At 47.1% G+C, this 27,514-nt stretch overlaps 1 protein-coding gene across 1 annotated transcript; it reads right to left on the bottom strand.

Annotated features, from left to right (window-relative positions):
* Positions 1-188: 188 nt before the first annotated feature.
* On the bottom strand, positions 189-21,787 carry LOC143806901 (cathepsin D-like). Its single transcript, XM_077287906.1, has 9 exons — positions 21,620-21,787; positions 13,658-13,808; positions 8,158-8,281; positions 6,121-6,239; positions 5,711-5,910; positions 4,610-4,732; positions 1,741-1,885; positions 1,535-1,633; positions 189-1,454 (listed from the first exon to the last, which is right to left on the bottom strand). Exons 1-9 carry the CDS (start codon positions 21,688-21,690, stop codon positions 1,293-1,295), a joined length of 1,194 nt encoding a protein of 397 aa, XP_077144021.1. The 5' UTR covers positions 21,691-21,787; the 3' UTR covers positions 189-1,292.
* Positions 21,788-27,514: the final 5,727 nt, after the last annotated feature.

Genomic DNA, 27,514 nt, shown 5'->3' with positions numbered 1-27,514 from the left:
TCTTTATGAACCTTTACACATGTTGCTTTACTTGCGGATCTATCTTTTGGCCTCCATTAGTTTTTCCTCATGTTATATTTATTACATATACTTGTGCTGCTTGCGCTACATGGCTACTACATGTGAAATTATTGAGAATGTCATAAAGCAGTAAGAACACTTAAGAATTAAAAATAAGTAAATAAATCTACACAAAAGATATTTTATTCCTGAGATGCACAAGAGACAAATACTAATTGGTGTAAAGCATTCAATAACTGACAGCATTTTATACAATTCTTTCTGAATGCGCTACATCTTAAAGATACTCAGCGCTCGTTACATTTTATTAAAGACAAAATTATTATTATTACTTTGCAAAATTATTAAACAATTCCATTGAGCTGAACATAATTATGCATGCAACAAAACTAAAGTTCTGTTAGGAAGTTTTAATCATAAAGACAAACAAAACAAAAAAAGTATTTTTATAAAACTTAATGGATAGAGAATTTTTTGTTGTTGCTTGTTTGAGAGTCAAAATACCCTGTAGTTGCCATATTCTAAAGAGAGAAGAAAATGCTGATAATTTACGCAAACGCCACAACCAGTACCCAATGGTTAGAAATATCAACTCCAACACCCACCCCCACAAAAAACAAACAAAAACAAACGGGGGTGAGGGGGAAAAACACACACCCCACATGGCGCCAGCTTTCTCGGTCGTGTTTTCGGTGGCCTTGCTACAGACATCTTTTCTTTAGGCTTGTATCTTTAAATTAAATTAGCGAACGCCTTCCAAGAGGAAGCCGCCCGAAGAATGGTCAGGTCACTTTTAACCACTTCATTTCTTTGAAAACATGAAGTGGTTAAGAGAAGTTGAAAAGTTGGAACATGATTCTAATGTCCATTCCTTACATTACATGAGCCCTTATTTGGGCAGGTTACGGAGCAGACCCATGTGATAAACGTGTGTGCACATACCCCAAAAGAAATTTAGCCAAAAAAAAAAAAAAAAAAAAAAACATCTGCAGAAGAATAAATCTAAAGATGCAATTTCTTCTTTCCCAGCTGGGGCAGTAATGGATCTAGACTTTTCTGGATATCTAGTCTGGCACACAACACCCTGCTTGTAGAGCGGCAGACCACAGGTACAGACATGATTTGGATAATGCCACCAGATGCGCTAGGAGGTGAGGAGTGCAAGACATGGCAAGCCATAAGAGGGAACACAAGGGCATTGAAGAATTGCTTTTTCTAAGAATCCCAAAACAAGCATAGGTGGGCCAGGGTTCTCCGAGGAGTTGATGAAATCACTTGGCTTTTGCAAACCCAACACGATCATTTGCTCGGTCAAAGACTGTGTAATATTGGCCAATGAACACATCTCCAATGATCCACAGTGGTCCAGCCGGAGGAGGAATGTCGAGGCCCATGAAGCCACTTATGCAAACGGTACGGCCAAACTGCGACACCTGAAGAAGAAGAACAAAGCATGATGATGCCAATGACTTACTAGTATTATACATGCAAGTGTGCACCTTCAGAACCTCACCTTCAGCACATACTGCTCTGCCGTCAGGCTGTACTCCAGGCCTCCGAGTCTGAGTGTAACCACCGGCATTGATGGGATTTTATCACACAGCACCATGTACTACAAGAGACAAAATGCGTATCAGCAGGAGCTGCCGTGTAGAAGCCCCCCACACCGGACTAACATGAGCACTGCATCCAGTCTACTCCTCCACGGTCAGACCGTACCTCTCCATGGATCAGCGGAATGGCTCCAATAGCTTTCTGCAGCGCAGTCACCTCTTCCACTGGACCAATCATTAGCGAGGTCCCCGTGTCCACAATGGCTTCACAGCCACCTTTACATAGGGCCAGCTGGTCGCCAACACCCAGTCTGCAGGAAAGGAGATGGTTACTTGGCTTCTGGTCTAAACTACAAGTCGGCAGCAGTCACTGTGTAACTGCATACTTGTGAATCCTCACTTTGCGCATGCAGCACTGAGGATTCTCCAGTGTCGGCGGTCACGTGCAATATACATACCCCGGTCAGACAGTTTCCGGCCTCGCTCAGTTCACTTGCATTGAGCGAAGTCACTCGCATCCAGTCGGGAGTATGTAGATCGCACATGACCACTGCTGACAGTGCCCAGGATCCTCACAGCATGCAGTAAGTGCGATGTGAGGATCCACACGTTGGCAGCCACAAAGTGACTGCAGACTTGGAGTTTCAGTCCAGACAATCCCTTTAAAACTAAAATCACTACTATGCCATAAATGTCTGATAGACGTCCTTCTTCTGAAGCCGGCACCCAGCAGAGATTTACAGCACAGCCAATTCTTACAATGTGGCAGACCAGTGAAAATTCAAGGTTTTGAACAACTATCTAATGAGCCTAGGTGCCAAAGGACTGCCTTGATAGCAGATGTTAACCCCTTCACGACCTATGATGTACATGTATGTCAAAGGTCTTGTTCTCGACTCACATAACCTGTTAAATACCGCTCTCAATCTCTGACAACAGAATTTAACACGCAATGGCAAGAGCAGCGTGTATCATTCCACCAGTCCATCGGCACGCCTTTGAAATGATCATGGTGCAGCGGGGGTCTGTCATTACATCCTGTGAAAGCCCGCAAGAGGCCAACATTCATAGGAGATCACTTGTGCCATGTATAGCAGAAAAACTGATGATCACAGATTTACGCAGGGCTGTGGAGGAGTCGGAATAAAAATGGACCGACTCCTAAAACATATACATTGGGTACTGTAGTTCAGTGCAGGATGTGCTGCCTGTAAAGGTTTTCATAAGAATTTGGGAAAGTTATGAAATGTCCTATATGTCTGTTCTGTTCCCGATCTAAGGATCTGGGCTTTTAGTGGAGATGAATCTGTGCTGCACTTTATGTACATGCTCAGTAGTGACCAGGGCTGTGGAGTCGTAGATGAGGTGAATCTGTGCTGCACTTTATGTACATGCTCAGTAGCGACCAGTGTTGTGGGGTCGTAGAGGAGATGAATCTGTGCTGCACCTTATGTACATGCTCAGTAGTGAGGTAGCAGAGTCTGAGTCAGGGAAATTGAGGAGTCGGAGGTGTGGCTTACAGACTACACAGCCCTGGATTCAAGTCCCCTAAGGGAACTATTAAATACATTTTGTTAGGAAGTTATGGGATATAGATAAAATATAATAATAAAATCAATTTATACAAATATATAGAATAACAGAGTATGTTACCAGACGTATGAGCCCAGGACTCCAGCATACATTTTGCCAGGTGGCTTTCTCAAGGAGTATGAGACATTTTATAAGGTTATTATGTGATATTTGTGTGTAATTCACTTTCAATACTGTCTCCGTGTTACATGAGGCAGGGCGAATACTATACTATACTATACCCACCGCATATACATTTCGATGAGATTTTTTTTCCCCCATACAGGACTGTGTCCCCTCTATATGTATTCTACTCTATTACAGTTTATCTTCGTTGTAATAAAAAATGTTTTTATTGATTTTGTTGGTGTCCATTCACTATTTAGTAGATTCGTTCAATTATTCAGTGAATAGCCACATATGAGCCATTAGTTAAATTATTCTCTAGTGTTGTTGATCCAAAAAAGGGTATGCATTTTGGTATCTGCGTATGCACACCAACCTGGAGAATCATATTGCCGGGTCAGTTTTACCATATAGTGAACAAAGTAATTAAAAAAAAAACAAAACCTATTCAATTGTGAAATTACACTTTTTAGTGATTTCAATGCACTTGGAATTGTCTTCCCCTTTCTACGGCATCACATGATAAAATGAACGTGTCATGCAAAAGCAAAACTTGTCCCGCAAAAAACAAGGCCTCATATGGTTATGTAGACGGAAAAGCAAATCATGGATCTTGGAAGGAGGAAAAAAAAACAAAAAAACTGAAAAACGCCCGGTTCTATAAATGTAGATTAACTGCAGCACTCACAGATACAAGGTAAAAAGTGAGAAATGTATTCACCCGGGAGCATGGCGCGGCATTTGATCCACCAAGTACCTTTTTTCCCGGACAACTCTGATCTCAAAAAATAAAAAATAAATAAATTTGCTGGTTGGCTGGGGAGTCACTCACATGTGATGTAGCTCCATATAGTCCCCATAGGACTGAAGTGCCAGGGCCCACCACTCTTATTACACTACATGGAATAATACCTGACCCTCGTTCACAGATTCCTGACACCCTTTGCTGTGCAGTTTTTGACCACACCGTGGTGGTATTCTGGCTGCTACGTATGAACTTACTATTAAGTTCCCTTTGTGGAATGCAAGGTTTCCAGAAAACTACAACTTCCAGCAGGTCCTGATGTTTGCAATTGTAAGAGAATGCTGGGAGTTACAGTACCCGATGAAGGGGAAAGGAATGGCAGAAATTTAACAGATTATTTTTCTTTAAATGAATGGGAATACATCTTTTACAGTATAAAGTCCAGTTTTATGGCCCGAGTATGTACAGACTGGAAGGTGTGTGGTCCCACCAGCGAATTTACCAGCTGCCCCAAGGTCCAGTCCAAGTCTGCACCCCGTGACAACACGCTCTTACAATTCAGTCCATCATAAACTATTCCCACTATACTTACTGGTCCATACGGATCTGCCAATAAGCCTTACGAGTCACATTCAAGTAGTTGAAGTCTCCAGTGTAATATGTTGGGTCAGTGCCTCCAAGTAACAGTTCTCCTCCAGGCTCAGAGTCTGGGTTCCTAAGGAAAGGATTGTAGAAAAATCCATTAGAAAAACAGTATAAAAAGAAACACAATTCATATTCCCAGCATGCAAGGTAAGATCTACCTGTGAGAAGGAAAATCAAATATTCTAATCTATTGTAGGCCAGCTTTTGAGAAAAAAAAAAAAAATTATAAACTTTCAGCTTGGAATGTTCTGTAGGCAAAATGTACTGTGGAAACCAGACATCTTGATGTGTGCAAGATTCAGAAGCTTGTGCTTGAAAACTAATGAATTGTTTAGATTTTGCTCACATGTTTAACCATTACTGATGTGCTATGTTATTTTGGATTGGAAATGAGCTAAAGACCAATAGCTACAGTGCTCACTTAAAGGGAACCAGTCATGTCTCAAAACACTATTAACCTGCAGATATGGAGTTAATTTGTAGGTTAGTAGCGCTCTAACGCCATGTGGCCGCCGCACTGTAAGTCCCACTGCCAGGAGGAAATGCACTTTATTCCTCCCAGCCATCTCTGGCTTTCAGTCACCGCTCAGTACATAGTGAGCGGTGGCTGTACTCATGATCCGGCACGGACTGACAGCCGACACAGCAGTGAATCAGTACAGAGCCGGCTGTCAGTCAGTGCCAGGGCGTGGATACATTCGCTGCTCACCAAGTACCAAGCAGTGACTGAAGCCACAGCTCCAGGACTGGAGATGCCCAGGAGGAATACAGTTTCCCCCCAGCTGTTGGGCTTTCAGTGTGAAGGCCACTTGACTTTAGAGGGCCATTACCCTGCAGATTTACACGAAAGGATAATGAAGTTTTTATTTTACACAACAGCTTCACTTTAAAACCTTTTGGGCGCCAAGTCAGACTTAATGAACCCCAATTCCCTAGTGTACTATGATGTTCTTACAGTCAATAACATAAAAAAGGGTACAAGATGCATTTCAGGTGAGGTTTTGGGCCAGTCTTATTACGAGAGGAGTTGGCTACTGGAGATTTGTACCTGTTCAAGTAGAAGGAGAAGACCTTATCATCTACAAGCTTCTGATCCATGAGGTCATCAAAAACAGTAGGTGCTCCATCCACGGAGATTCGGGGATAGGCCATGCCCAAAATGCCATCAAACTTTGCTGCCACAAATACAATACCGGGTTGCTTTATGGCTTCTGCAAAGAGCTGGCCTTTTATTGCAAGGCTTCCGATCTGAAAGAGACGCAAATGTCTAATTACCTTCGGTCCGTATTAGTCATAAAAAAAAAAAATCCCACACACTTTTACTTAAGATCATATAAGCTTTGTGGCATGAAATGTCCCAGGAAGTAGAGCAACAGGACAAGGTCCAAAGGTTCTAAAACTCTGTCCGACTACTTCTCAACACTACCCACATAAAGCCCCAGCCAAGGTACAACCTACCGACACGGTGTCCTGGCTGATGTATCCTGACAGGCTGCCGCTGCCATATTGGATGGCGAACTCTGTACCATTCTTAACGTAAGTTGTGGATTTGGAGGAATCATACTTATGGTGCAGCCCTACGCAAAAAGGAAGGAAAAAGCAGGCAGAATGAATGATCAAACCATCTAATAGTACTAATACAATGAGCCCTGGTACAGATCATGAGAAGGCAACCGCTTTCATACAAATAACCCCTAGCCTTTGTAAATTGAAACCAGGCCTTAAACACAAGAAGGCCGGCACTCACTTGTAAGTGTAGAATTCATTCAATCCATGCTCTTCAAAAGACAAAACATGTTTTGGGTCTCGGCTTGATCACAAGACTTTTTCAAACAGTCCATGTGAGAAAGGCTTATGTTCAAGAGAAACACATAATATTTGGTCTTTTGAAGAGCATGGAATAAATTCTGTAAACTTACAAGTGAGTGCCGATCTTCTCAATGGGATGCCAACCGTAGACACGAGCACCAAGGACAGTGCCGGCAGGAATTCACATTAAATGAAACAAGGCCTTTATTTCTTTTGTATAACCGTGTCCTGTTTGCAGACAGAATGAAGTTACATATCCCTGGTTTTTTCCATTTTCGCTTGAGAGCGGTGACCTGACCGATGGCATGGATCTGGAACGGGAAGGTGTGGTGGTCTAATCACTGGATAGGTATTACTAATGTATGTTCACTGTGTGTAGTAAGCCACTTACTGGTCAGTCCTCTGTTCTCGCCACCACTCCTGTTGGTCTCCAGCAGTTTGTGACCTACCGGATCACTCCAGCATTTGCTCGTTGGACCAAAAGCCATTTCTCAGTGCAAGTCTACGAAAGCCAGAATAAGGCTCTCAGACATACATCGAGACATCAGGACCGTTAGCTCCGACTTTGAGACAGCTAAAGCGGTGGTCACAAGATCACAGTGAGAGATCTGATAAGCACCAGTAAGTAATATACAACACACAGGGAACATGGGCTACTGATGCCTATCTGGTGATGGGGTAAGGTGGGCCTTTACTGGAGAGTGCCAGGTTTTGGTAGAGACTCAATGACAAGACTAGTTGTGAGTTCGAGATGCTACGTGAAAGCTTTACAGGCAAAACTAAGATTTTGTGATCAGAGGCTCAACTTTGTTTTTGCGGGAGATGGATAGATCCTAAGGGGTACTTCTGTCTGTCGCAGAAATCCCGGATCGCTGATTGGTCGTGCCCAGCCGGCCCGGCCGTGACCAATCACCGACATGCACAGTCCAGAAGCGAATTGGCCTCTCCCTACTCCCCTCCAGTCAGTGCCCCCTCCAGTCAGCGGCCACATAGGGTTTTAGCAGTCCCTTAACGCTGCTATTAACCCTGTATAACCAACTTTTTACTATTAATGCTGCCTATGCAGCATCAATAGTAAAAACATATAATGTTAAAAATAATTAAAAAAACACAATATATTCTCACCTTCTGGCGCCTTTCTCGCTCCTCGCGACGCTCCGGTCCCAAGAATGCATTTTGGCAATGACCGGAGATGACGTAGCGGTCTCGCGAGATGATGACGTAGCGGTTTTGCGAGACAGCAACATCATCACGTGTTATTGCCGCAATGCATTCTTGGGACCGGAGCGTCGCAAGGAGCATTGCTAAACGCCTGGGCTGGATCCGGGGGCCGCCGGAAGGTGAGTATATAACTATTTTTTATTTTTAAACAGGGATATGGTGCCCACATTGCTATATACTACGTGGGCTGTGTTACATACTGCGTGACTGAGCAATATACTACGTGGGCAGTGTTATATACTACGTGGCTGGGCAACATACCACGTGGCTGTGTTATATACTACGTGGGCTGTGTATACACATTTATTTTTTTTAAATTTATTATATATTTTTTTAATTTTACTTTGTAGGAAGATGGAGGAGATTTGGAACAAGTCAGGAGCTGGCTACAAACCAGATTATGCAATAAATAAAAATCCTATTAAAAGGATATAGTCTAAAAACCTAGAACAATAGCAAACTCACAGCAGGCAATGTCTGTAAAAGAGCAGTGGACTGATGGCACCCAGAGGTTGGAGGAACCAGTGTCAAAGACCACCATGAAGGATTGTGGAGGGGTTCCGATGCCAATCTCACCATAATATTGGGCCTGACAAGAAAGCGAGAGAAGACAAATAAATGCAGTCTAAAACCAAAACAACAAATAAAACACAACCCACACATCCTATAAACAAGTGACTGCAGCAGTGATCGCACAAGAAGTTACGAGTTCAACGACGTCTACGTATACAGAATTCATGGTCAATTATCCACCCATCAGTTTTTTTTTTTGGCATGTCAACCATCATTGCAAAATAAACAACAAAAATTGGAAATCAAAGCTGAATTTAGGAGATAGTTACACTCATCAGGGGGCACTGATATATTTGCAAGAGGTAAAGATAGGACGGTTGTGGGGAAAGCCCAGAGGTGATGAAACATTTGTGGCCACGATTGTTACATGAAGCAACCTGAAAGCCAAGCCAGAGGAAATGGGCACACGGAGCTAGCCGCTGATCTGTTCACTCTTCTTCCAGCTGCTGCAACCAGATCAGTGGGCGACCAGCGCAGGCCCCTGCAATTGCTGGCTTGGAGGCAGTGTTCACATGTTGCGTTTTTGCAGCTTTTTTTTAATGCAAATCTTCAGCTGCGTTTCACAGCACCAGCAAGTAAAATAAATCTCATGCACACACCTTGTTTTTTTTTTTGCCAAATGCAACATGTCACTTGTTTCAGCATTTTTCACACATTGAAAGCAATAGGTGCTGTGTTTTTGGTGCCAAAACCTGATTAAGTTGAACCAGACTTTTTTTTTGGTGCACTAAACTTTATCAGCATGCACAAGAGACAAAATGTTCCCTGACAAAATCACAGAAAAAAAAAAAATAACACAAAGAAACAATTTCCCATGAGCCTTAGCGGCTACATTTTTCAAGGGCTGGGTGATTTTTTATTTTTTTTTTGCGAGCGGAGCTGATGATTTTATTGATACTATTTTATGGTAAATACAATGTTTTGATCACTTGTTAGTGAATTTTATTGCAATGTTGAGGCGGCCAAAAAAAGCATAAGGGTATGTGCACACGTCCGGATTTCTTGCAGAAATTTCCTGAAGAAAACCAGAAATTTTCTGCAAGAAATCCGCATTTTTTTTTTTTTTTTTCCGCTTTTTTCGCGTTTTTTTTTAGCATTTTGCAAGCGTAATTAGCTTGCAGAATGCTAAAGTTTTCCAAGCGATCTGTAGCATCGCTTGGAAAACTGACTGACAGGTTGGTCACACTTGTCAAACATAGCGTTTGACAAGTGTGACCAACTTTTTACTATAGATGCTGCCTATGCAGCATCTATAGTAAAAGATAGAATGTTTAAAAGTAATATAAAAAATAAAAAAAAGGGTTATACTCACCCGCAGACCTCAGCGGCGTCCGTTCCTCTTCCTATAGCTGGTGTGTGAGGGCAGGACCTTCCATGACGTCGCGGTCACGTGAGCGGTCACATGACCGCTCACGACCAATCACAAGACAGTGACGTCATCACAGGTACTTCACCGCACACCAGCTACAGGAACCGAAGCGGCAGCATGCAGCAGTGAGAGGCGGGAAGACATCGAAGGTGAGTATAGGACTATTTTTTATTTTAATTCTTTTATTTTTGACCAATTATATGGTGCCCAGTGCGTGGAGGAGAGTCTCCTCTCCTCCACCCTGGGAACCAACCGCACATAATCTGCTTACTTCCCGCATGGTGTGCACAGCCCCGTGCGGGCAGTAAGCAGATCAATGCACTCCTAGGTGTGCGGAATCCCCGCAATTCCGCATTTTTAATGAACATGTTGCTTTTTTTTCCGCGATGCGATTTTTTCGCGGAAAAAAAAAAATCGCAACATTTGCACAAAAAATGCGGAATACACTGTAAATAATAGGAGGCATATGTTAGCGTTTTTTTTGCTTTTTTATCACGTTTTTATAGCGGAAAAAAACGCGGAAAAAACGCTAAAAATCCTGAACGTGTGCACATGGCCTTATTCTGGATTTTTATTTTTCTGGTTACACCGCTTACCTACTGGATTAATTCTTTTTATATTTTGATTTGGAACGTGGCGATAGCAAGTGTGCACTTTATTTTTATTGTTTTATTTTGAATGGGGCAAAAGGGGGTGTATGTATGTATGCATTTATTTTTAAACCTTATATACTTTTACTTGCTTCAATAGTGTCCTTAGGAGAGACGTAGGGTAGGGTAGGGTACAAAGCACATGGTCAGTATCGGCAGTGCTTTGGTCGCAGCACATGTCCCCCCGAGTCCAAAGTGCTGCCAGCTTTTGAACGCAGATGATGCTGCATGTATTCATTGAACTGTGAGGAATCACTGCGCCCAATACATTGTACGGGCGTTATTTATCTTGTGGAGACTAAGCATCTCCGCAAGATAGAGGCCGGCGTCACACTCAGCGTAAGACAATACGGTCCGTATTTTACGGCCGTAATACGGAGAAATGTTCCCAAAATAGTGATCCGTAGTCAGGGTGTGTCAGCGTATTTTGCGCATGGCATCCTCCGTATGTAATCCCTATGGCATCCGTACTGTGATATTTTCGCGCAGGCTTGCAAAACCGACATCTAATGGATTTATGTGCTCAAATGTAGAGATAGAGATAGAGATATATCTCTATCATTGAGACACATATATATTCTGTATTTATATTTAATACAGCGCGATATATGTGAAAAGCCGGTAATTCAATTGCCGGCTTCTCATTTCTCCTTCACAAACCCGACAGGATATGAGACATGGTTTACATACAGTAAACCATCTCATATCCCCTTTTTTTTTGCATATTCCACACTACTAATGTTAGTAGTGTGTATGTGCAAAATTTCAGTGCTGTAGCTGCTGAAATAAAGGGTTAAATGGCGGAAAAAATTGGCGTGGGCTCCCGCGCAATTTTCTCCACCAGAGCGGTAAAGCCAGTGACTGAGGGCAGATATTAATAGCCAGGAGAGGGTCCATGGTTATTGGCCCCCCCGTGGCTAAAAACATCTGCCCCCAGCCACCCCAGAAAAGGCACATCTGGAAGATGCGCCTATTCTGGCACTTGGCCACTCTCTTCCCACTCCCTGTAGCGGTGGGATATGGGGTAATGAAGGGTTAATGTCACCTTGCTATTGTAAGGTGACATTAAGCCAGATTAATAATGGAGAGGCGTCAATTATGACACCTATCCATTATTAATCCAATTGTTTGAAAGGGTTAATAAACACACACACACACGGGAATGGGAAGAGAGTGGCCAAGTGCCAGAACAGGCGCATCTTCCAGATGTGCCTTTTCTGGGGTGGCTGGGGGCAGATGGTTTTAGCCACGGGGGGGCCCAATAACCATGGACCCTCTCCTGGCTATTAATATCTGCCCTCAGTCACTGGCTTTACCACTCTGGCGGAGAAAATTGCGCGGGAGCCCACGCCAATTTTTTCTGCGATTTAACCATTTTAGCAGCTACAGCGCCCAAATTTTGCACATACACACTACTAATATCATTAGTGTGGAATATGCAAAAAAAAAAAAAGGGGATATGAGATGGTTTACTGTATGTAAACCATGTCTCATATCCTGTCGGGTTTAGGCAGGAGAAATGAAAAGCCGGCAATTGAATTACCGACTTTTCACTAACACCGCTGCGTATTTCTCGCAAGTCACACTGCAGGTCCGTGTGGAATCCGTATTTTTCTCGCCCCCATAGACTTTCATTGGCGATTTTTTTGCGCAATACGCTGATTTTGTACGGCCGTAGAACGCCGTATATTACGGATCCGTAATATACGGCTGATAGGACGAGACCCATTGAGAAGCATTGTGCCGTATGTTATGCGAGTTTTACGCACGTAGTTTCTGCGCTCTTACGTCCGTAAAACTCGCATGTGTGACGGCGGCCAAATAGACATGCTGCGGTCTGAAAAGAAGCGCCGCATGTCCGTCTCCGCAGGGAAGCTGGAAGCGTTGGTGCACACATAGTGGAGATGGGATTTCTAGAAATCCCATCCACTATGCTGTAACATCTGGCCGCTGCGGATGTACGCAGCGTTAAACCCGCATCATTTACTGACTGTGTGCACCTACCCTTGAAGCAGCGATCATCTGGCTTCAGCCTTATGTGTAGCAGAAATGATATCCTATGAACATCAGACACGGGGGTTAGTGACGTGCTTCTGGTACGTGCGAGTTAAATGCTGCTGTCAAGAGATTGACAGAGGCATTTAACATACCAACAGCGGCAGGTGGATCGTGTTTCCACCCGCTGCTGTTAGGGGCACAGATCAGCTGTTCTGTGCCTGAAAAGAGTGTTCCTGTGCTGATATAATCTTATAAATGTGCCCCTGCTGTGTACTGTGTAATGGCTGTGTCTGACTGCAGGAACATGGTCTGATCATACCACAGCTCCTAGGCAGAGGAGGAAGCAAAAGAGTATACAGACAGGACAGGACAGCACAGCACAGGATGATCTGTGAGATGATTCTTTCTTTGAAGTAAAACATTGTTTAAATACAGAAAGGAAAATGTTTTACATTACAAAAAGAACCATTTGTGATCCCATGCTGTCCTGCCTGTATCCTCTTTTGCTTCCTCCCCTGCCCAGGAGGGGTGGTATGATCAGACCGTGTCCCTACACAGTCAGTCCATGACACCAAAACATTGTTTTGTATACAAGACAATTTCCTAATTTTTTTTTTTTTTTTTTTACGGACTGTGCATAACCCTTTTGATAAAAGATAATGTCAATCGGTTCCAACAGGATACAAACTATAAGATAAGCGCACCTCGGCAGGAATGTTTCTGGTAAGATATGACCATAGGTACTAATGTAATCTAGAAGTGACAAAGTACATTGGATCATCATCATAATCAGGCAAGCAACAAGGTATGCAAAGTACATCAGCCTCCAAGAAAACCACACACAAATATACACTTGAATGTTGTAGCAGTAAAACAAAAAAAAAACAAAAAATATAATGAATACCGGTATTCTTTTTTTTTTCTGAAAAACATCAATTTCGGATTTTGTTTATCCTACTTTGCATTGATGGCTGACATTCTACATACCAATATTTGTCTGAAAAAAAAAAAAAAAAAAATATATATATATATATATATATATATATATATATATATATATATATATATATATATATATTTTTTTTTTTTTTGCACACGGGTTCTGTTATTTTAGTCATACACCTTTTCACCTTTTTCTTTTTTTATACCCATATGACGGAAAAAAAAAAAAAGTATATGTGTATCTGGCCTAAGTGGCAAGATGTACCATGTACAGGTGGCGATTGATTCATTCCCAATAACACCGGTGCACTGAGTCAACAGTCACTGGCACCATCTCTAGCAATACACCGCCGCCTCTGGTCTTACACCTTGTAACATCAGAGAAAAGGTAATAGACGAGTGCTGCAAAAAGGCGCGGGGACCCCACACTTACATCTAAGTAGTTGAGCAGTTTCTCTGGGGTGGGATCTTTAGCGGCTGGAAATCCGGTATAATATTTGCCATTTCTTCCCACCAATTGCTGCAGGTCAGGGTAAGCACTCGCCATGGTATGGCGGATCGTCGGCATTTTCTTCAGAGGGATCCTGCAGTGAAAGATTCAGACACACGGATTAGAAACAATAGCGCGGATCAATCATTTGCATTTTTATTACGTTACTTCTCTATTGTCTTGTGGCATCAGTTGCCTTTTTCGGCCAAATTCTCCAAAATGGCGCACCCGGTTTATAAATTATGTGCAAAGACAAAAATGGTCTGTTTATTGCAACTTATTATAAAATGGAGCACAAAAAAAGCCAAAATATCTGTACATAAAACCAATCCAGGGGAGCCCCAAATACAAAGCGGAGCCCAGCAGGGTATCATGAAGGTCAAAGAGGCCGGAGGTTAAGTACAGTAAAGGGGCCATTATTACTGCTATACTACGCAGCATTTGAGTTAGCAGCAGCACACGGACTCGTTCTTCCACCAGGGAATTAACAGTCATTACTAAATTATACCATCAGGCAGCCTGTGAACACACCCAGAGAGGCTGCAGCACCAGGTCCGGAAGAACTAGAAGTCTCAGCATGCTGACAGCTGCACAGCGTCATGTTTGTTCAGTGCTGTATGGACATACCAAACATTCCTTATCTGCGACGTTCCTGTACTCGACATTCCTCCTATAGCCCCCCACAGGTAAGGCGGCGGTCACACTTATCTGGCAATGTCCGCTACATACCTGGTGCAGACAGGGGAGGGTCCACACAGATTATTCTGGATCAGTTCTTAGAAAGGAAGAAAATGCAGCATGCACAATTTATCCTTCCATTCTAAATATTAACACACCACCCCGACGCGCGCTGATAATCATGGGGCTCTGCATCGCCTATGCCACAGATACATTCTGGACTTTATCCTATTTTCTCAGCCTTAAGAGAATAGAATTCCATCATTAAAAGTGGAGACCATCTTTACACCCATACGACTACATCCTATCAGGAAAAGCTTAGTTACGAGCACCGTTTCCAATTCAGGACTCTGGTCATATAAACCCATCCAGAAGGCAAAAGGCCAAAATAATACAGATTATACCAAGAAAGTCCAAAATACTCTGGTAACGAAATAATCAACATTCAGTGACCGATCAGAATGGTGATTATAGCGCCTCCGAAGGACCAGGAAAGTCCCTGCATTACACCGGCAGCTTAAAGGGAACCTATCACCCCGTTTTTTTCGGTATGAGATAAAAATACTGTTAAATAGGGCCTGAGCTGTGCATTACAATAGTGTAGTTTGTGGACCCCGATTCCCCACCTATGCTGCCGAAATACGTTACCAAAGTAGTCATTTTCGCCTGTCAATCAGGCTGGTCAGGTCGGATGGGCGTGGCTTCTTCCCCCAGATATTGCGTAGTTTTCCGTTGGTGGCGTAGTGGTGTGCGCATGTCCAAGGTCCCCAATCCTGCACGGGGGGTGAAAATAGCAGCGATGTCCGTTATTCCATTGGTGGTCGGTGGGCGCGGCCATCTTCCTTTGGCCGCGCGTGCGCAGAAGCGGCGCTCTGCTGGCCGCGGCTTCAGGAAAATGGCCGCCGCGATCTCCATCTGCGCACGCGCGGCATCCCGCGGCCATTTTCCTGAAGCCGCGGCCAGCAGAGCGCCGCTTCTGCGCACGCGCGGCCAAAGGAAGATGGCCGCGCCCACCGACCACCAATGGAATAACGGACATCGCTGCTATTTTCACCCCCCCGTGCAGGATTGGGGACGTTGGACATGCGCACACCACTACGCCACCAACGGAAAACTACGCAATATCTGGGGGAAGAAGCCACGCCCATCCGACCTGACCAGCCTGATTGACAGGCGAAAACGACTACTTTGGTAACGTATTTCGGCAGCATAGGTGGGGAATCGGGGTACACAAACTACACTATTGTAATGCTCAGCTCAGGCCCTATTTAACAGTATTTTTATCTCATACCGAAAAAAACGGGGTGATAGGTTCCCTTTAAGGATGGGTTACACATTTGGCTTATGTGCTAGACAATGTATCCTTAAAGAGAACCTATCACCAGGAGAGCGGACCATTAACCAGCGTCATGTTTATAAAGGCCCTTCATACTCACCAGGGTTTTGCCACATAATCTGAGAACAGTAAAATGTAGAGACAGACGCTGATTCCAGTGATGTGTCACTTACTGGGCTGCTTGCTGTAGTTTTGATAAAAAGATTTGTCAGCAGGAGATCATTAGAGGACTAGTAAACCTGCTAAGTAGTCCTCTACAGTCAAGAGATCTGTATAACCCCGCCCCCACCACTGATTGGCAACTTTCTGCCTATGCACAGTGCATACACAAATCTGCCAATCAGAGGTACGTGGGGTTATACAGTGCTCAGAATTCAGAGAACTGCAGCAGATAAAATAGGGATTTAACCAAAACTGCAGTAAGCAGCCCAGTAAGTGATATGTCGCTGGAATCAGGATCTCTGCCTCTACATTATGCTGCTCTCTGGTAGCAAGGACCTGGTGATTTTTCTTTTAGTATTTAGTTTGGAAATTGCTGAAAACAAGCCATCTCTGGAGTGTTAATCCCAAGTGCAGGGGCGGACAGTGCGCTTCCAGCTCTGATGGCGGTTTCCTTATTTCTCCGCCTGCTTTCGGCCTTCAGTCTTTGACATCACTTTCTTCATTCTTCATGAGGCATAGACTCATTGCCTGAAGTAGTCTCCTCAGAAGGGGCAGTGCATAGAGGTTTCTAGCAAGAGGGTGGCACATGCATGCCCCCCCCCATCTGATGAGCAGACCCCAGGTGAGGATTTGCACAAAATCACGGCCTGCAGTCCTCTCAGAGGGGGCAAAGGCCGGGCTTGTAGCAATCCGCGTGTGCACTGCCCCGTCTGCTGAGCCTGCGCATTGAGGGGGCTTTAAAAACCATGCTTTTAGTTAGGGGTCCAATTCTCTGATGACAGGATCCCTTTAAAAAGGTTCTGGGATTAAGGAAAAAAAAAAATCAAAATCCTTTAAGGCTATGTGCACACGTTCAGGATTTCTTGCAGAAATTTCCTGAGCAAAACCGGACATTTTCGCATGCGGTTTTTTTTGCGTTTCTTTCCGGAGCTTCCCAATGCATTAAAGGGCGGGAAAATGCGAAAAATCCGCAAAATTAATGAACATGCTGCGTTATTTACCGCGATGCGTTTTTTTCGCGGAAAAAAACGCATCATGTGCACAAAAATTGCGGAAAGCATTCTAAATGATGAGATGCATAATGTATGCGTTTTTATAGCGTTTTTTATGCATTTTTATAGCGAAAAAACCACAACATGTGCACACAGCCTTATGCCTTGTGCAGCAAGAGAGGCTCAAAGATAGAGACAACATACACCACCGAATCTCCATACAGACAAAGGGGTGTCCGGGCGTGAGGTCCATCTCTGCAGGCCGCTCGCTGTGACTGTGCACACTGTCAGGATTCCTCCCTAGTGCCAGCTGTGCAGCCCTGACGCTTCTCTCAATGTTCACCACCCAGACAGCGCCACCCTCAGGTTACCTGCGGTCACACTGTGATGTCTGGGTGCTGTGCGGATGGCGCCCCCCTCAGGTTACCTGCGGTCACACTGTGATGTCTGGGTGCTGAGCGGATGGCGCCCCCCTCAGGTTACCTGCGGTCACACTGTGATGTCTGGGTGCTGAGCGGATGGCGCCCCCCTCAGGTTACCTGCGGTCACACTGTGATGTCTGGGTGCTGAGCGGATGGCGCCCCCCTCAGGTTACCTGCGGTCACACTGTGATGTCTGGATGCTGTGCGGATGGCGCCCCCCCTCAGGTTACCTGCGGTCACACTGTGATGTCTGGATGCTGTGCGGATGGCGCCCCCCTCAGGTTACCTGCGGTCACACTGTGATGTCTGGATGCTGTGCGGATGGCGCCCCCCTCAGGTTACCTGCGGTCACACTGATGTCTGGATGCTGTGCGGATGGCGCCCACCCTCAGGTTACCTGCGGTCACACTGTGATGTCTGGGTGCTGAGCGGATGGCGCCCCCCTCAGGTTACCTGCGGTCACACTGTGATGTCTGGGTGCTGTGCGGATGGCGCCCCCCTCAGGTTACCTGCGGTCACACTGTGATGTCTGGGTGCTGAGCGGATGGCGCCCCCCTCAGGTTACCTGCGGTCACACTGTGATGTCTGGGTGCTGAGCGGATGGCGCCCCCCTCAGGTTACCTGCGGTCACACTGTGATGTCTGGGTGCTGAGCGGATGGCGCCCCCCTCAGGTTACCTGCGGTCACACTGTGATGTCTGGATGCTGTGCGGATGGCGCCCCCTTCAGGTTACCTGCGGTCACACTGTGATGTCTGGATGCTGTGCGGATGGCGCCCCCCTCAGGTTACCTGCGGTCACACTGTGATGTCTGGGTGCTGAGCGGATGGCGCCCCCCTCAGGTTACCTGCGGTCACACTGTGATGTCTGGATGCTGTGCGGATGGCGCCCCCCTCAGGTTACCTGCGGTCACACTGTGATGTCTGGGTGCTGAGCGGATGGCGCCCCCCTCAGGTTACCTGCGGTCACACTGTGATGTCTGGGTGCTGAGCGGATGGCGCCCCCCTCAGGTTACCTGCGGTCACACTGTGATGTCTGGATGCTGTGCGGATGGCGCCCCCCTCAGGTTACCTGCGGTCACACTGTGATGTCTGGGTGCTGTGCGGATGGCGCCCCCCTCAGGTTACCTGCGGTCACACTGTGATGTCTGGGTGCTGAGCGGATGGCGCCCCCCTCAGGTTACCTGCGGTCAGATGTCTTGGTGCTGTGCGGATGGCGCCCCCCTCAGGTTACCTGCGGTCACACTGTGATGTCTGGATGCTGTGCGGATGGCGCCCCCCTCAGGTTACCTGCGGTCACACTGTGATGTCTGGGTGCTGTGCGGATGGCGCCCCCCTCAGGTTACCTGCGGTCACACTGTGATGTCTGGGTGCTGAGCGGATGGCGCCCCCCTCAGGTTACCTGCGGTCAGATGTCTTGGTGCTGTGCGGATGGCGCCCCCCTCAGGTTACCTGCGGTCAGATGTCTTGGTGCTGTGCGGATGGCGCCCCCCTCAGGTTACCTGCGGTCACACTGTGATGTCTGGATGCTGTGCGGATGGCGCCCCCCTCAGGTTACCTGCGGTCACACTGTGATGTCTGGATGCTGTGCGGATGGCGCCCCCCTCAGGTTACCTGCGGTCACACTGTGATGTCTGGGTGCTGAGCGGATGGCGCCCCCCTCAGGTTACCTGCGGTCACACTGTGATGTCTGGGTGCTGAGCGGATGGCGCCCCCCTCAGGTTACCTGCGGTCACACTGTGATGTCTGGGTGCTGAGCGGATGGCGCCCCCCTCAGGTTACCTGCGGTCACACTGTGATGTCTGGGTGCTGTGCGGATGGCGCCCCCCTCAGGTTACCTGCGGTCACACTGTGATGTCTGGATGCTGTGCGGATGGCGCCCCCCTCAGGTTACCTGCGGTCACACTGTGATGTCTGGGTGCTGTGCGGATGGCGCCCCCCTCAGGTTACCTGCGGTCACACTGTGATGTCTGGGTGCTGTGCGGATGGCGCCCCCCTCAGGTTACCTGCGGTCACACTGTGATGTCTGGATGCTGTGCGGATGGCGCCCCCCTCAGGTTACCTGCGGTCACACTGTGATGTCTAGATGCTGTGCGGATGGCGCCCCCCTCAGGTTACCTGCGGTCACACTGTGATGTCTGGGTGCTGAGCGGATGGCGCCCCCCTCAGGTTACCTGCGGTCACACTGTGATGTCTGGGTGCTGTGCGGATGGCGCCCCCCTCAGGTTACCTGCGGTCACACTGTGATGTCTGGATGCTGTGCGGATGGCGCCCCCCTCAGGTTACCTGCGGTCACACTGTGATGTCTGGGTGCTGTGCGGATGGCGCCCCCCTCAGGTTACCTGCGGTCACACTGTGATGTCTGGGTGCTGTGCGGATGGCGCCCCCCTCAGGTTACCTGTGGTCACACTGTGATGTCTGGATGCTGTGCGGATGGCGCCCCCCTCAGGTTACCTGTGGTCACACTGTGATGTCTGGATGCTGTGCGGATGGCGCCCCCCTCAGGTTACCTGCGGTCACACTGTGATGTCTGGATGCTGTGCGGATGGCGCCCCCCTCAGGTTACCTGCGGTCACACTGTGATGTCTGGATGCTGTGCGGATGGCGCCCCCCTCAGGTTACCTGCGGTCACACTGTGATGTCTGGATGCTGTGCGGATGGCGCCCCCCTCAGGTTACCTGCGGTCACACTGATGTCTGGATGCTGTGCGGATGGCGCCCACCCTCAGGTTACCTGCGGTCACACTGTGATGTCTGGATGCTGTGCGGATGGCGCCCCCCTCAGGTTACCTGCGGTCACACTGTGATGTCTGGATGCTGTGCGGATGGCGCCCCCCTCAGGTTACCTGCGGTCACACTGTGATGTCTGGATGCTGTGCGGATGGCGCCCCCCTCAGGTTACCTGCGGTCACACTGTGATGTCTGGATGCTGTGCGGATGGCGCCCCACTCAGGTTACCTGCGGTCACACTGTGATTTCTGGGTGCTGTGCGGATGGCGCCCCCCTCAGGTTACCTGCGGTCACACTGTGATGTCTGGATGCTGTGCGGATGGCGCCCCCCTCAGGTTACCTGCGGTCACACTGTGATGTCTGGATGCTGTGCGGATGGCGCCCCCCTCAGGTTACCTGCGGTCACACTGTGATGTCTGGGTGCTGTGCGGATGGCGCCCCCCTCAGGTTACCTGCGGTCACACTGTGATGTCTGGGTGCTGAGCGGATGGCGCCCCCCTCAGGTTACCTGCGGTCAGATGTCTTGGTGCTGTGCGGATGGCGCCCCCCTCAGGTTACCTGCGGTCACACTGTGATGTCTGGATGCTGTGCGGATGGCGCCCCCCTCAGGTTACCTGCGGTCACACTGTGATGTCTGGGTGCTGTGCGGATGGCGCCCCCCTCAGGTTACCTGCGGTCACACTGTGATGTCTGGGTGCTGAGCGGATGGCGCCCCCCTCAGGTTACCTGCGGTCAGATGTCTTGGTGCTGTGCGGATGGCGCCCCCCTCAGGTTACCTGCGGTCAGATGTCTTGGTGCTGTGCGGATGGCGCCCCCCTCAGGTTACCTGCGGTCAGATGTCTTGGTGCTGTGTGGACGGTGCACTGTCAGGATTCACCACACACCCAGTAAACCTTTACATGCAGTTTTCCATCAGAATTCTTCTGACATCAGGAAATCAGCACTGAGATCATCGTGTAGTCTTGTGGGCGGAGATGGGAGAGTTAGGCTACGTTCACATTTGCGGTCCTCGCCGCAGCGTCGGGCGCCGCAGCGGCGCCGCATGCATCATGCGCCCCTATATTTAACATGGGGGCGCATGTACATGCGGTGCACTTGCGTTTGGCGCCGCATGCGTCCCTGCGGCGCCCGCGTCGGGGCGCAGAGGACGCAGCAAGTTGCATTTTTGCTGCGTCCGAAATCAATGGAAAAAAGGACGCATGCGGCGCAAAACGCAGCGTTGTGCATGCGTTTTGCCGCGTTTTTGTTTGCGTTGTGCGCTGCGGCGCCGACGCTGCGGCGCACAACGCAAATGTGAACGTAGCCTTAGACAAGTTTGTAAGAACCATAGGAAACAAGTGTTGATGACCTGCAGTGGCAGGCAGGGGGCGCTACAGGGCACCTCATCCAGCTCACACACCCACCAGCGACCACGCAAATCCCCCTGTGCCTCATGGACGGGGATAAGGTAGTCACAAAGCCCTAGGTACCTGTGTGACCTGCAGGGGGCAGCACAGCAGACGTCACTAAACCCCCAGCTTGACGCCTGTTGGTGGCATGCTGGGAGGTGTAGTCGCTCGGCGGCTATGCACACTGATTACCCTTCTCACCTGACGAGCGCAGACCCGGGCTGTACCGCCAGCGCACACAGGAGCAGCGTCCATACGAGCAGCGACTCCATGACAGCAGCGATTATCCTCCACTACTGCGCACCGATCACAAGGGGTCAGCTGCCGGCGATCACTCCCCGCCCTCTTTTACCACGCGACCTGTCACCTGACCCGCCCGTCACCTGACCGGCTGATGTGTTTACAGCATGACTTGTGCTCACCAGCGCCCTCCGGTGGCCGTAATGTAGAAGTTCTGTCATCAGTGCTGTTAGCAGCAGGAGCCGTTACCAGAAACTAGTGATGGGAAATCTAGTTCATTTTGGTGATTAGTTCACCATGAACTAGTTCACTGAAAAGATTAGTTCAAAAGATTAGTTCATTTAGTTCATTTAGTTCAGTATTTCTCAGGATTCTGCTGAGAAGAGATGGATCAGTTCTAGTTCGTTACACAGAAGCTCTGGCTCCTAGGATGAGTTATAGTTTTGTTAAAATTATCAGAAATAGTTAATACATCTGATCATTACATAACAAACTCTTGTTAAAGGGGTACTACCCAGTCTGGAGAAAAAAAAATTCAAGTTATTTATTCAAGTTAGGCTACGTTCACATTTGTGTTGTTCGGTGCTGCGTCGGCGACGCAACGCACGAACAACGCATGCACAACGCTGCGTTTTGTGACGCTTGCGTTCATTTTTTCAACGCAAAAAAAATGCAACTTGTTGCGTCCTCTGCGCCCTGACGCGTGCACCAAAAAAGATGCAAGCGTCACAAAACGCAAAACAACGCATGTTCATGTGCCCCCATGTTAAACATAGGGGCGCATGACGCATGCGTCGCCGAACCTGCGGCCGACGCAACACAAATGTGAACGTAGCCTTAGTAATTTCTTTTCTTTCTTTCTTTGTGAAATATTCAAGCCTCCCAGTGCTGCTCAGCTGCTGTGTGTCCCAGAGCACTGGAAATGCATCATGTGACCTGTGAACTAAATGAACTATATGAACTGCTGAACTAGATGTTCTGTTGACAATGACTCAGGACAGCCCAACGTGATGCCTCTCACTGAGCCCAGCAGCAGTTCCCCCTGTGTTAGTGTAGAGTACTGACTCCTAATGATTGCGTATGAGGGAGCTGAGAAGCCGTTCAGCATCCTGAGAACAGAACAGGAGCCAGTGGTAAAGATTTTAGCAAGACTGATCTTCTACAGGAGGCTGATCCTCTACAGGAGGCTGATCCTCTACAGGAGGCTGATCTTATCACAAAGACTGGTGAGGGGCATGAACCACACCACAGAATCACTCTCTCATACACACATGAGCTGTGTCTGTCTACTGTACAATTTCAGTTTTTATTATTACTATTATATTTGTATTTGATGTGTGGTATAGTGTTTTACTACCTTCTTTTCCAGCATCAGGAGCTATAAAGAGCAAGTGTGAGACCAGGGATCTTCAGTGTGAGGAGCTGTATGAGGGATCACTCTCTGTCTCCTCCCACTTCCTGTTTAGTTCATAATGAACTAATCTCTGTCAGGATGGTGAACTAGATGAACTAGTTCACTCTGAAGATTAGTTCATTTTGAACTACTCACTCCCGAACTACCCATCACTACCAGAAACTCCCCCAGCAGGCAGCCATGTTCCCTTCCAAGAGAAGGGGCCTCAGGTTCACTTCCCCTGGGGCAAAGATTCAATTTACAGCTTTTACACTGTCAGTTTTTTTACCTCAGTATTTTTAAGCAAAAACCAGGAGTGGGTGATAAATACAGAAGTGGTGACGTGTTTCTATTATACTTTTCCTCTCACTGGTCCGCTACTGTTTTTTTTTTTTTTTTTTTTTTTTTACAAATGCTGAGATTAAATTCCTGCCAGATACTGAGTGTGTGAACGTGGCTGTAGCCTGTAATGCTGGGAACATGGCAGAAGGCCACCCACAGAGATCCCCACCTGTGAGCGCCCCCCACAGGTCCATACAGGTGCTCCCTACTCCCAGGATCAGTGTTTCACAGTCCGTATACAGATCATAATGTCTCCTGACTGCACAGCCTCGTATCTGCCTATGTGCAGCTGGTCCGGAAATCACGGCCTGTCTGAAGTGGGCATTGGAAACGTCAATTAAAGGGGTCGTCCATCGTCATCAGTTTTCAGGAAAGAGTAGTGCACTCCTGATTTATTAACGGTTTGGACCAGCGACATCTTTGGTCCATATGTGCTCCCTGGTGCTGATATATGGGGCGGCTTTGCCTGTGCAACATCTGATTAGCGTGGGGCACTGAAGCGGGTGGGGAGCAGAACCTAACAAAGCACTCCAGTGATCCACCAGCTCCAGAACGGCTCTTAGGGTATGTGTCCACGTTCAGGATGGCCGGCGGTATCGTCGGAGCGGCAAACCCGCTCAGCGCTAAGCCCCGCCCCCTTCTGGGACGCGATGATGCCGGATGTGTTCATTGTACACATCCGGGATCATCGCACTCCTCGCATAGCGCCCTGTGTTATTCCTTGCGGCGGCGCAGCGGCGCCGCAAGGAACACGGGCATGCTGTGATCTGAAAAGACGTGCAGCATGTCCGGAGTCGCAGGGCCGCCGCGTGCGTGTTTCCACGCATAGTGGACACGGGATTTCATAAAATCCCCTCCACTATGCTGGAACATCTGGACGCTGCGTGTTTGATGCTGCGGCCCCACGCAGCGTCAAACACGCAGCGTTTCCTGACCGTGGACACATACCCTTACAGGCTCACCGTGAGTGTGACATTGTAGGCACAGGGCATACTCAACCTCTGCTGTCAAACTGTGGTCGGTAACCAAGGCAACGAGCAGTAAACAAAACAAAAGACGCATTTTCTGGGCATGAAAATGCACAGCAGAAAAAAAACGCACGCAATACTCATCGTGGGAAATGCCTTTCTGTTATTCTCACCTGATCCTGCTGAGGGATCTTTAAGGCACAGATCAATGACTATAGATTATTATTCTGAGAGCACCCATAAATGCGTTGCTACAATGAGAAAGAATACAGACATGGGTGCAAGCCTGTGTAAGTCTATGGGCTCGTGCACATGACTGATTTTCTCGGACGAGAGCTGTCCTCGGTTTTCACAGACAGCACTTGTAGCTATGATATTCTATAGGGTTCTGCACGTGTCAGATCTTTTCCTCTGTGGAAAAAATGGAGACGTCCAATTTTGACCCGAATATTGGATCCGGGTCTATGGGTCCGTGAAAAAAAATGGGACCGCACACGGATGACATATGAGTGCGGTCCGATGTTTACAGACTGATAGAATAAAGAAGGTGGAGAAACCTTTTATTTTCGCCTCCACCTCAAAGAAAAACTGATGATACTCTGATCAGCATAATCCAACTGTTTGTCTACCATGTGGACAAATCGGTTTTGTGACCCCACCCTAATGGCTACTGGTTGCAAAAAAATGCATAAAATGTGCATGACCCATACATTTCACTAACCTCTGGAGAGCAAACTACACCTACGCAGGAGCACAATGCAAGGGGACTGTGAGGTTGATGTAAGTCATGTCATCCACACGAAGCAAGAAGGAGGACGGCATAGTAAGAAGAGAGGGGCGCCAGACCAAGACCAGCGATGCCCATCGGACCCGACCGCCACGCACATGAATATAATAAAAGGTGTTTTCTTTTGTTGCAGGCCGGATCGGTGGCAGATATACAGAATATTAGAATGCTGTGTATGAGGGCTGAAAGGTGGTGGCCATATCTCATTTGGGACAAACCTGGTAACAGGTTCCCTTTAAATTGTGCGGTATTTGATGTGTGCATGGATGACATATATAAGCACAGCTTCACATCAGATAAGTGCCATCTTGTGAAATGCTGACTGCCTAATGACCAATTTACATCAAACAGCTCATTCAATATAGTCTGTACAGTATATAGATAGCTATAGACAGAGATTTTCTTGATCTAGTGGCCCCAATTCATTCAGGATGGTGTTTTGCTACTTAATAAATTTGGCACATTATTCAACTCACCAGAGCCTGAAATGTGCACCAGCTCAGACTTTTGTCGAGTAACTTGTGATTAATTTTTCAGGTAGGCTTGACCACACTCCATCCACACACTTTTCAAAAAGTTGACATATCTGATGAGGACTGGCATATAAAATACAAACGTTTCATAGATCCAAAACTGAACATCTTGTGTTGCCTCCCTCTACTAACCTAACTCTACCTGATAGTGAAATTACCTTGGAGAGTTCAACCATAACTCCCAAGTGGCTCGCTCGTCCTGTCATATTTGACACACAACTTTCCTTCATTCCTTATATCCGATCACTCGCGCATGTCACCTGTATTTTAAAAATATCTCCAGAATCTGACCTATCATGTAATAAAGGATGGGGCTATACGTAACAAGAGAGGATGCTATGTAATAAGGGATGGGTATATATAAAATAAGAGGGAATGCTACGTAATAAGGGATAGGGATATACATTACAAGAGGGGATGCTATGTAATAAGGGATGGGGCTATACATAACAAGAGGAGATGCTATGTAATAATGGATGGGGCTATACATAACAAGAGAGGATACAACGTAATAAGGGATGGGGCTCTACATAACAATGGAGGATACCATGTAATAACGGATGGGGCTATACATAACAAGAGGGGATGCTATATAATAATGGATGGGGCCATACATAACAAGAGGGGATGTTATGTAATAAGGGATGGTGTTATACATAACAAGAGGGGATGCTATGTAATAACAGATGGAGCTGTACATTACAAGAGGGGATGCTATGTAATAACATGGGGCTATACATAACAACAGGGGATGCTATGTAATAAGGGATGGGACTATACATAACAGAGGGGATGCTATGCAATGAGAGATGGGGCTATATAACAAGAGGGGATGCTATGTAATAAAGAACCAGGCTATTTATAAAAAGAGAGGATACTATGTATAAGGGATGGGGCTATACTGTACATAACAAGAGGGGATGCTATGTAATATGGGATTGGGCTATAAATAACAAGAGAGGATGCTATGTAATAAGCAATGGGACTATACATAGCAAGAGGGCATGCTGTGTAATGGGGATGGGACTATAACAAAAGGGGATGCTATATAATAAGGGATGGGACTCTACATAACAAGAGTAGATGCTATGTAATAACGGATGGAGCTATACATTACAAGAGTGGATGCTATGTAATAACAGATGGGGCAATACATAACAGGGGATGCTATGTATTAAGGGATGGGGATATACATAACAAGAGGGAATGCTATGTAATAAGTGATAGGACTATACATAACAAGAGGGGATGCGATGTAATAACAAATGGGGCTATACATATTAAGAGGGGATGCTATGTAATAAGAGATGGGGCTATACATAAGAGTGGATGCTATGTAATAAGGGATGGAACTATACATAACAAGAGGGGATGCTATGTAAAGCTACGTTCACATTTGCGTTGTGCGCCGCAACGCACAACGCAAACAAAAACGCAGCAAAACGCATGCACAACGCTGCGTTTTGCGCCGCATGCGTCCTTTTTTTCATTGATTTTGGACGCAGCAAAAATGCAACTTGCTGCGTCCTCTGCGCCCGGACGCGGGCGCCGCAGGGACGCATGCGGCGCAAAACGCAAGTGCGACGCATGTCCATGCGCCCCCATGTTAAATATAGGGGCGCATGATGCATGCGGCGACGCTGCGGCGCCCGACGCTGCGGCGCCGACCGCAAATGTGAACGTAGCCTAATATGGGATGGAGCTATACATAACAAGAGGGGATGCTATGTAATATGGGATGGGGCTATACATAACAAGAGGGGATGTTATGTAATATGAGATGGGGCTATACATAGCAAGAGGCTGGAGGGGATGATATGTAATAAAGAACGT

This window comes from Ranitomeya variabilis, chromosome 2 (assembly GCF_051348905.1).
Source record: "Ranitomeya variabilis isolate aRanVar5 chromosome 2, aRanVar5.hap1, whole genome shotgun sequence".
Classification (NCBI taxonomy): domain Eukaryota; kingdom Metazoa; phylum Chordata; class Amphibia; order Anura; family Dendrobatidae; genus Ranitomeya; species Ranitomeya variabilis.
This window is presented reverse-complemented; position numbering and strand designations above follow the sequence as displayed.

Excerpts from the sequence above, each read along its gene's own strand:
- LOC143806901 (XM_077287906.1), bottom strand. The coding sequence starts at position 21,690 with ATGGAGTCGCTGCTCGTATGGACGCTGCTCCTGTGTGCGCTGGCGGTA. Across the intron at positions 8,282-13,657 it reads AACTGCTCAACTACTTAGAT|GCCCAATATTATGGTGAGAT; the intron begins GTAAGTGTGGGG and ends CTTTCTTGTCAG. Across the intron at positions 1,455-1,534 it reads CAGAGCAGTATGTGCTGAAG|GTGTCGCAGTTTGGCCGTAC; the intron begins GTGAGGTTCTGA and ends CTTCTTCTTCAG.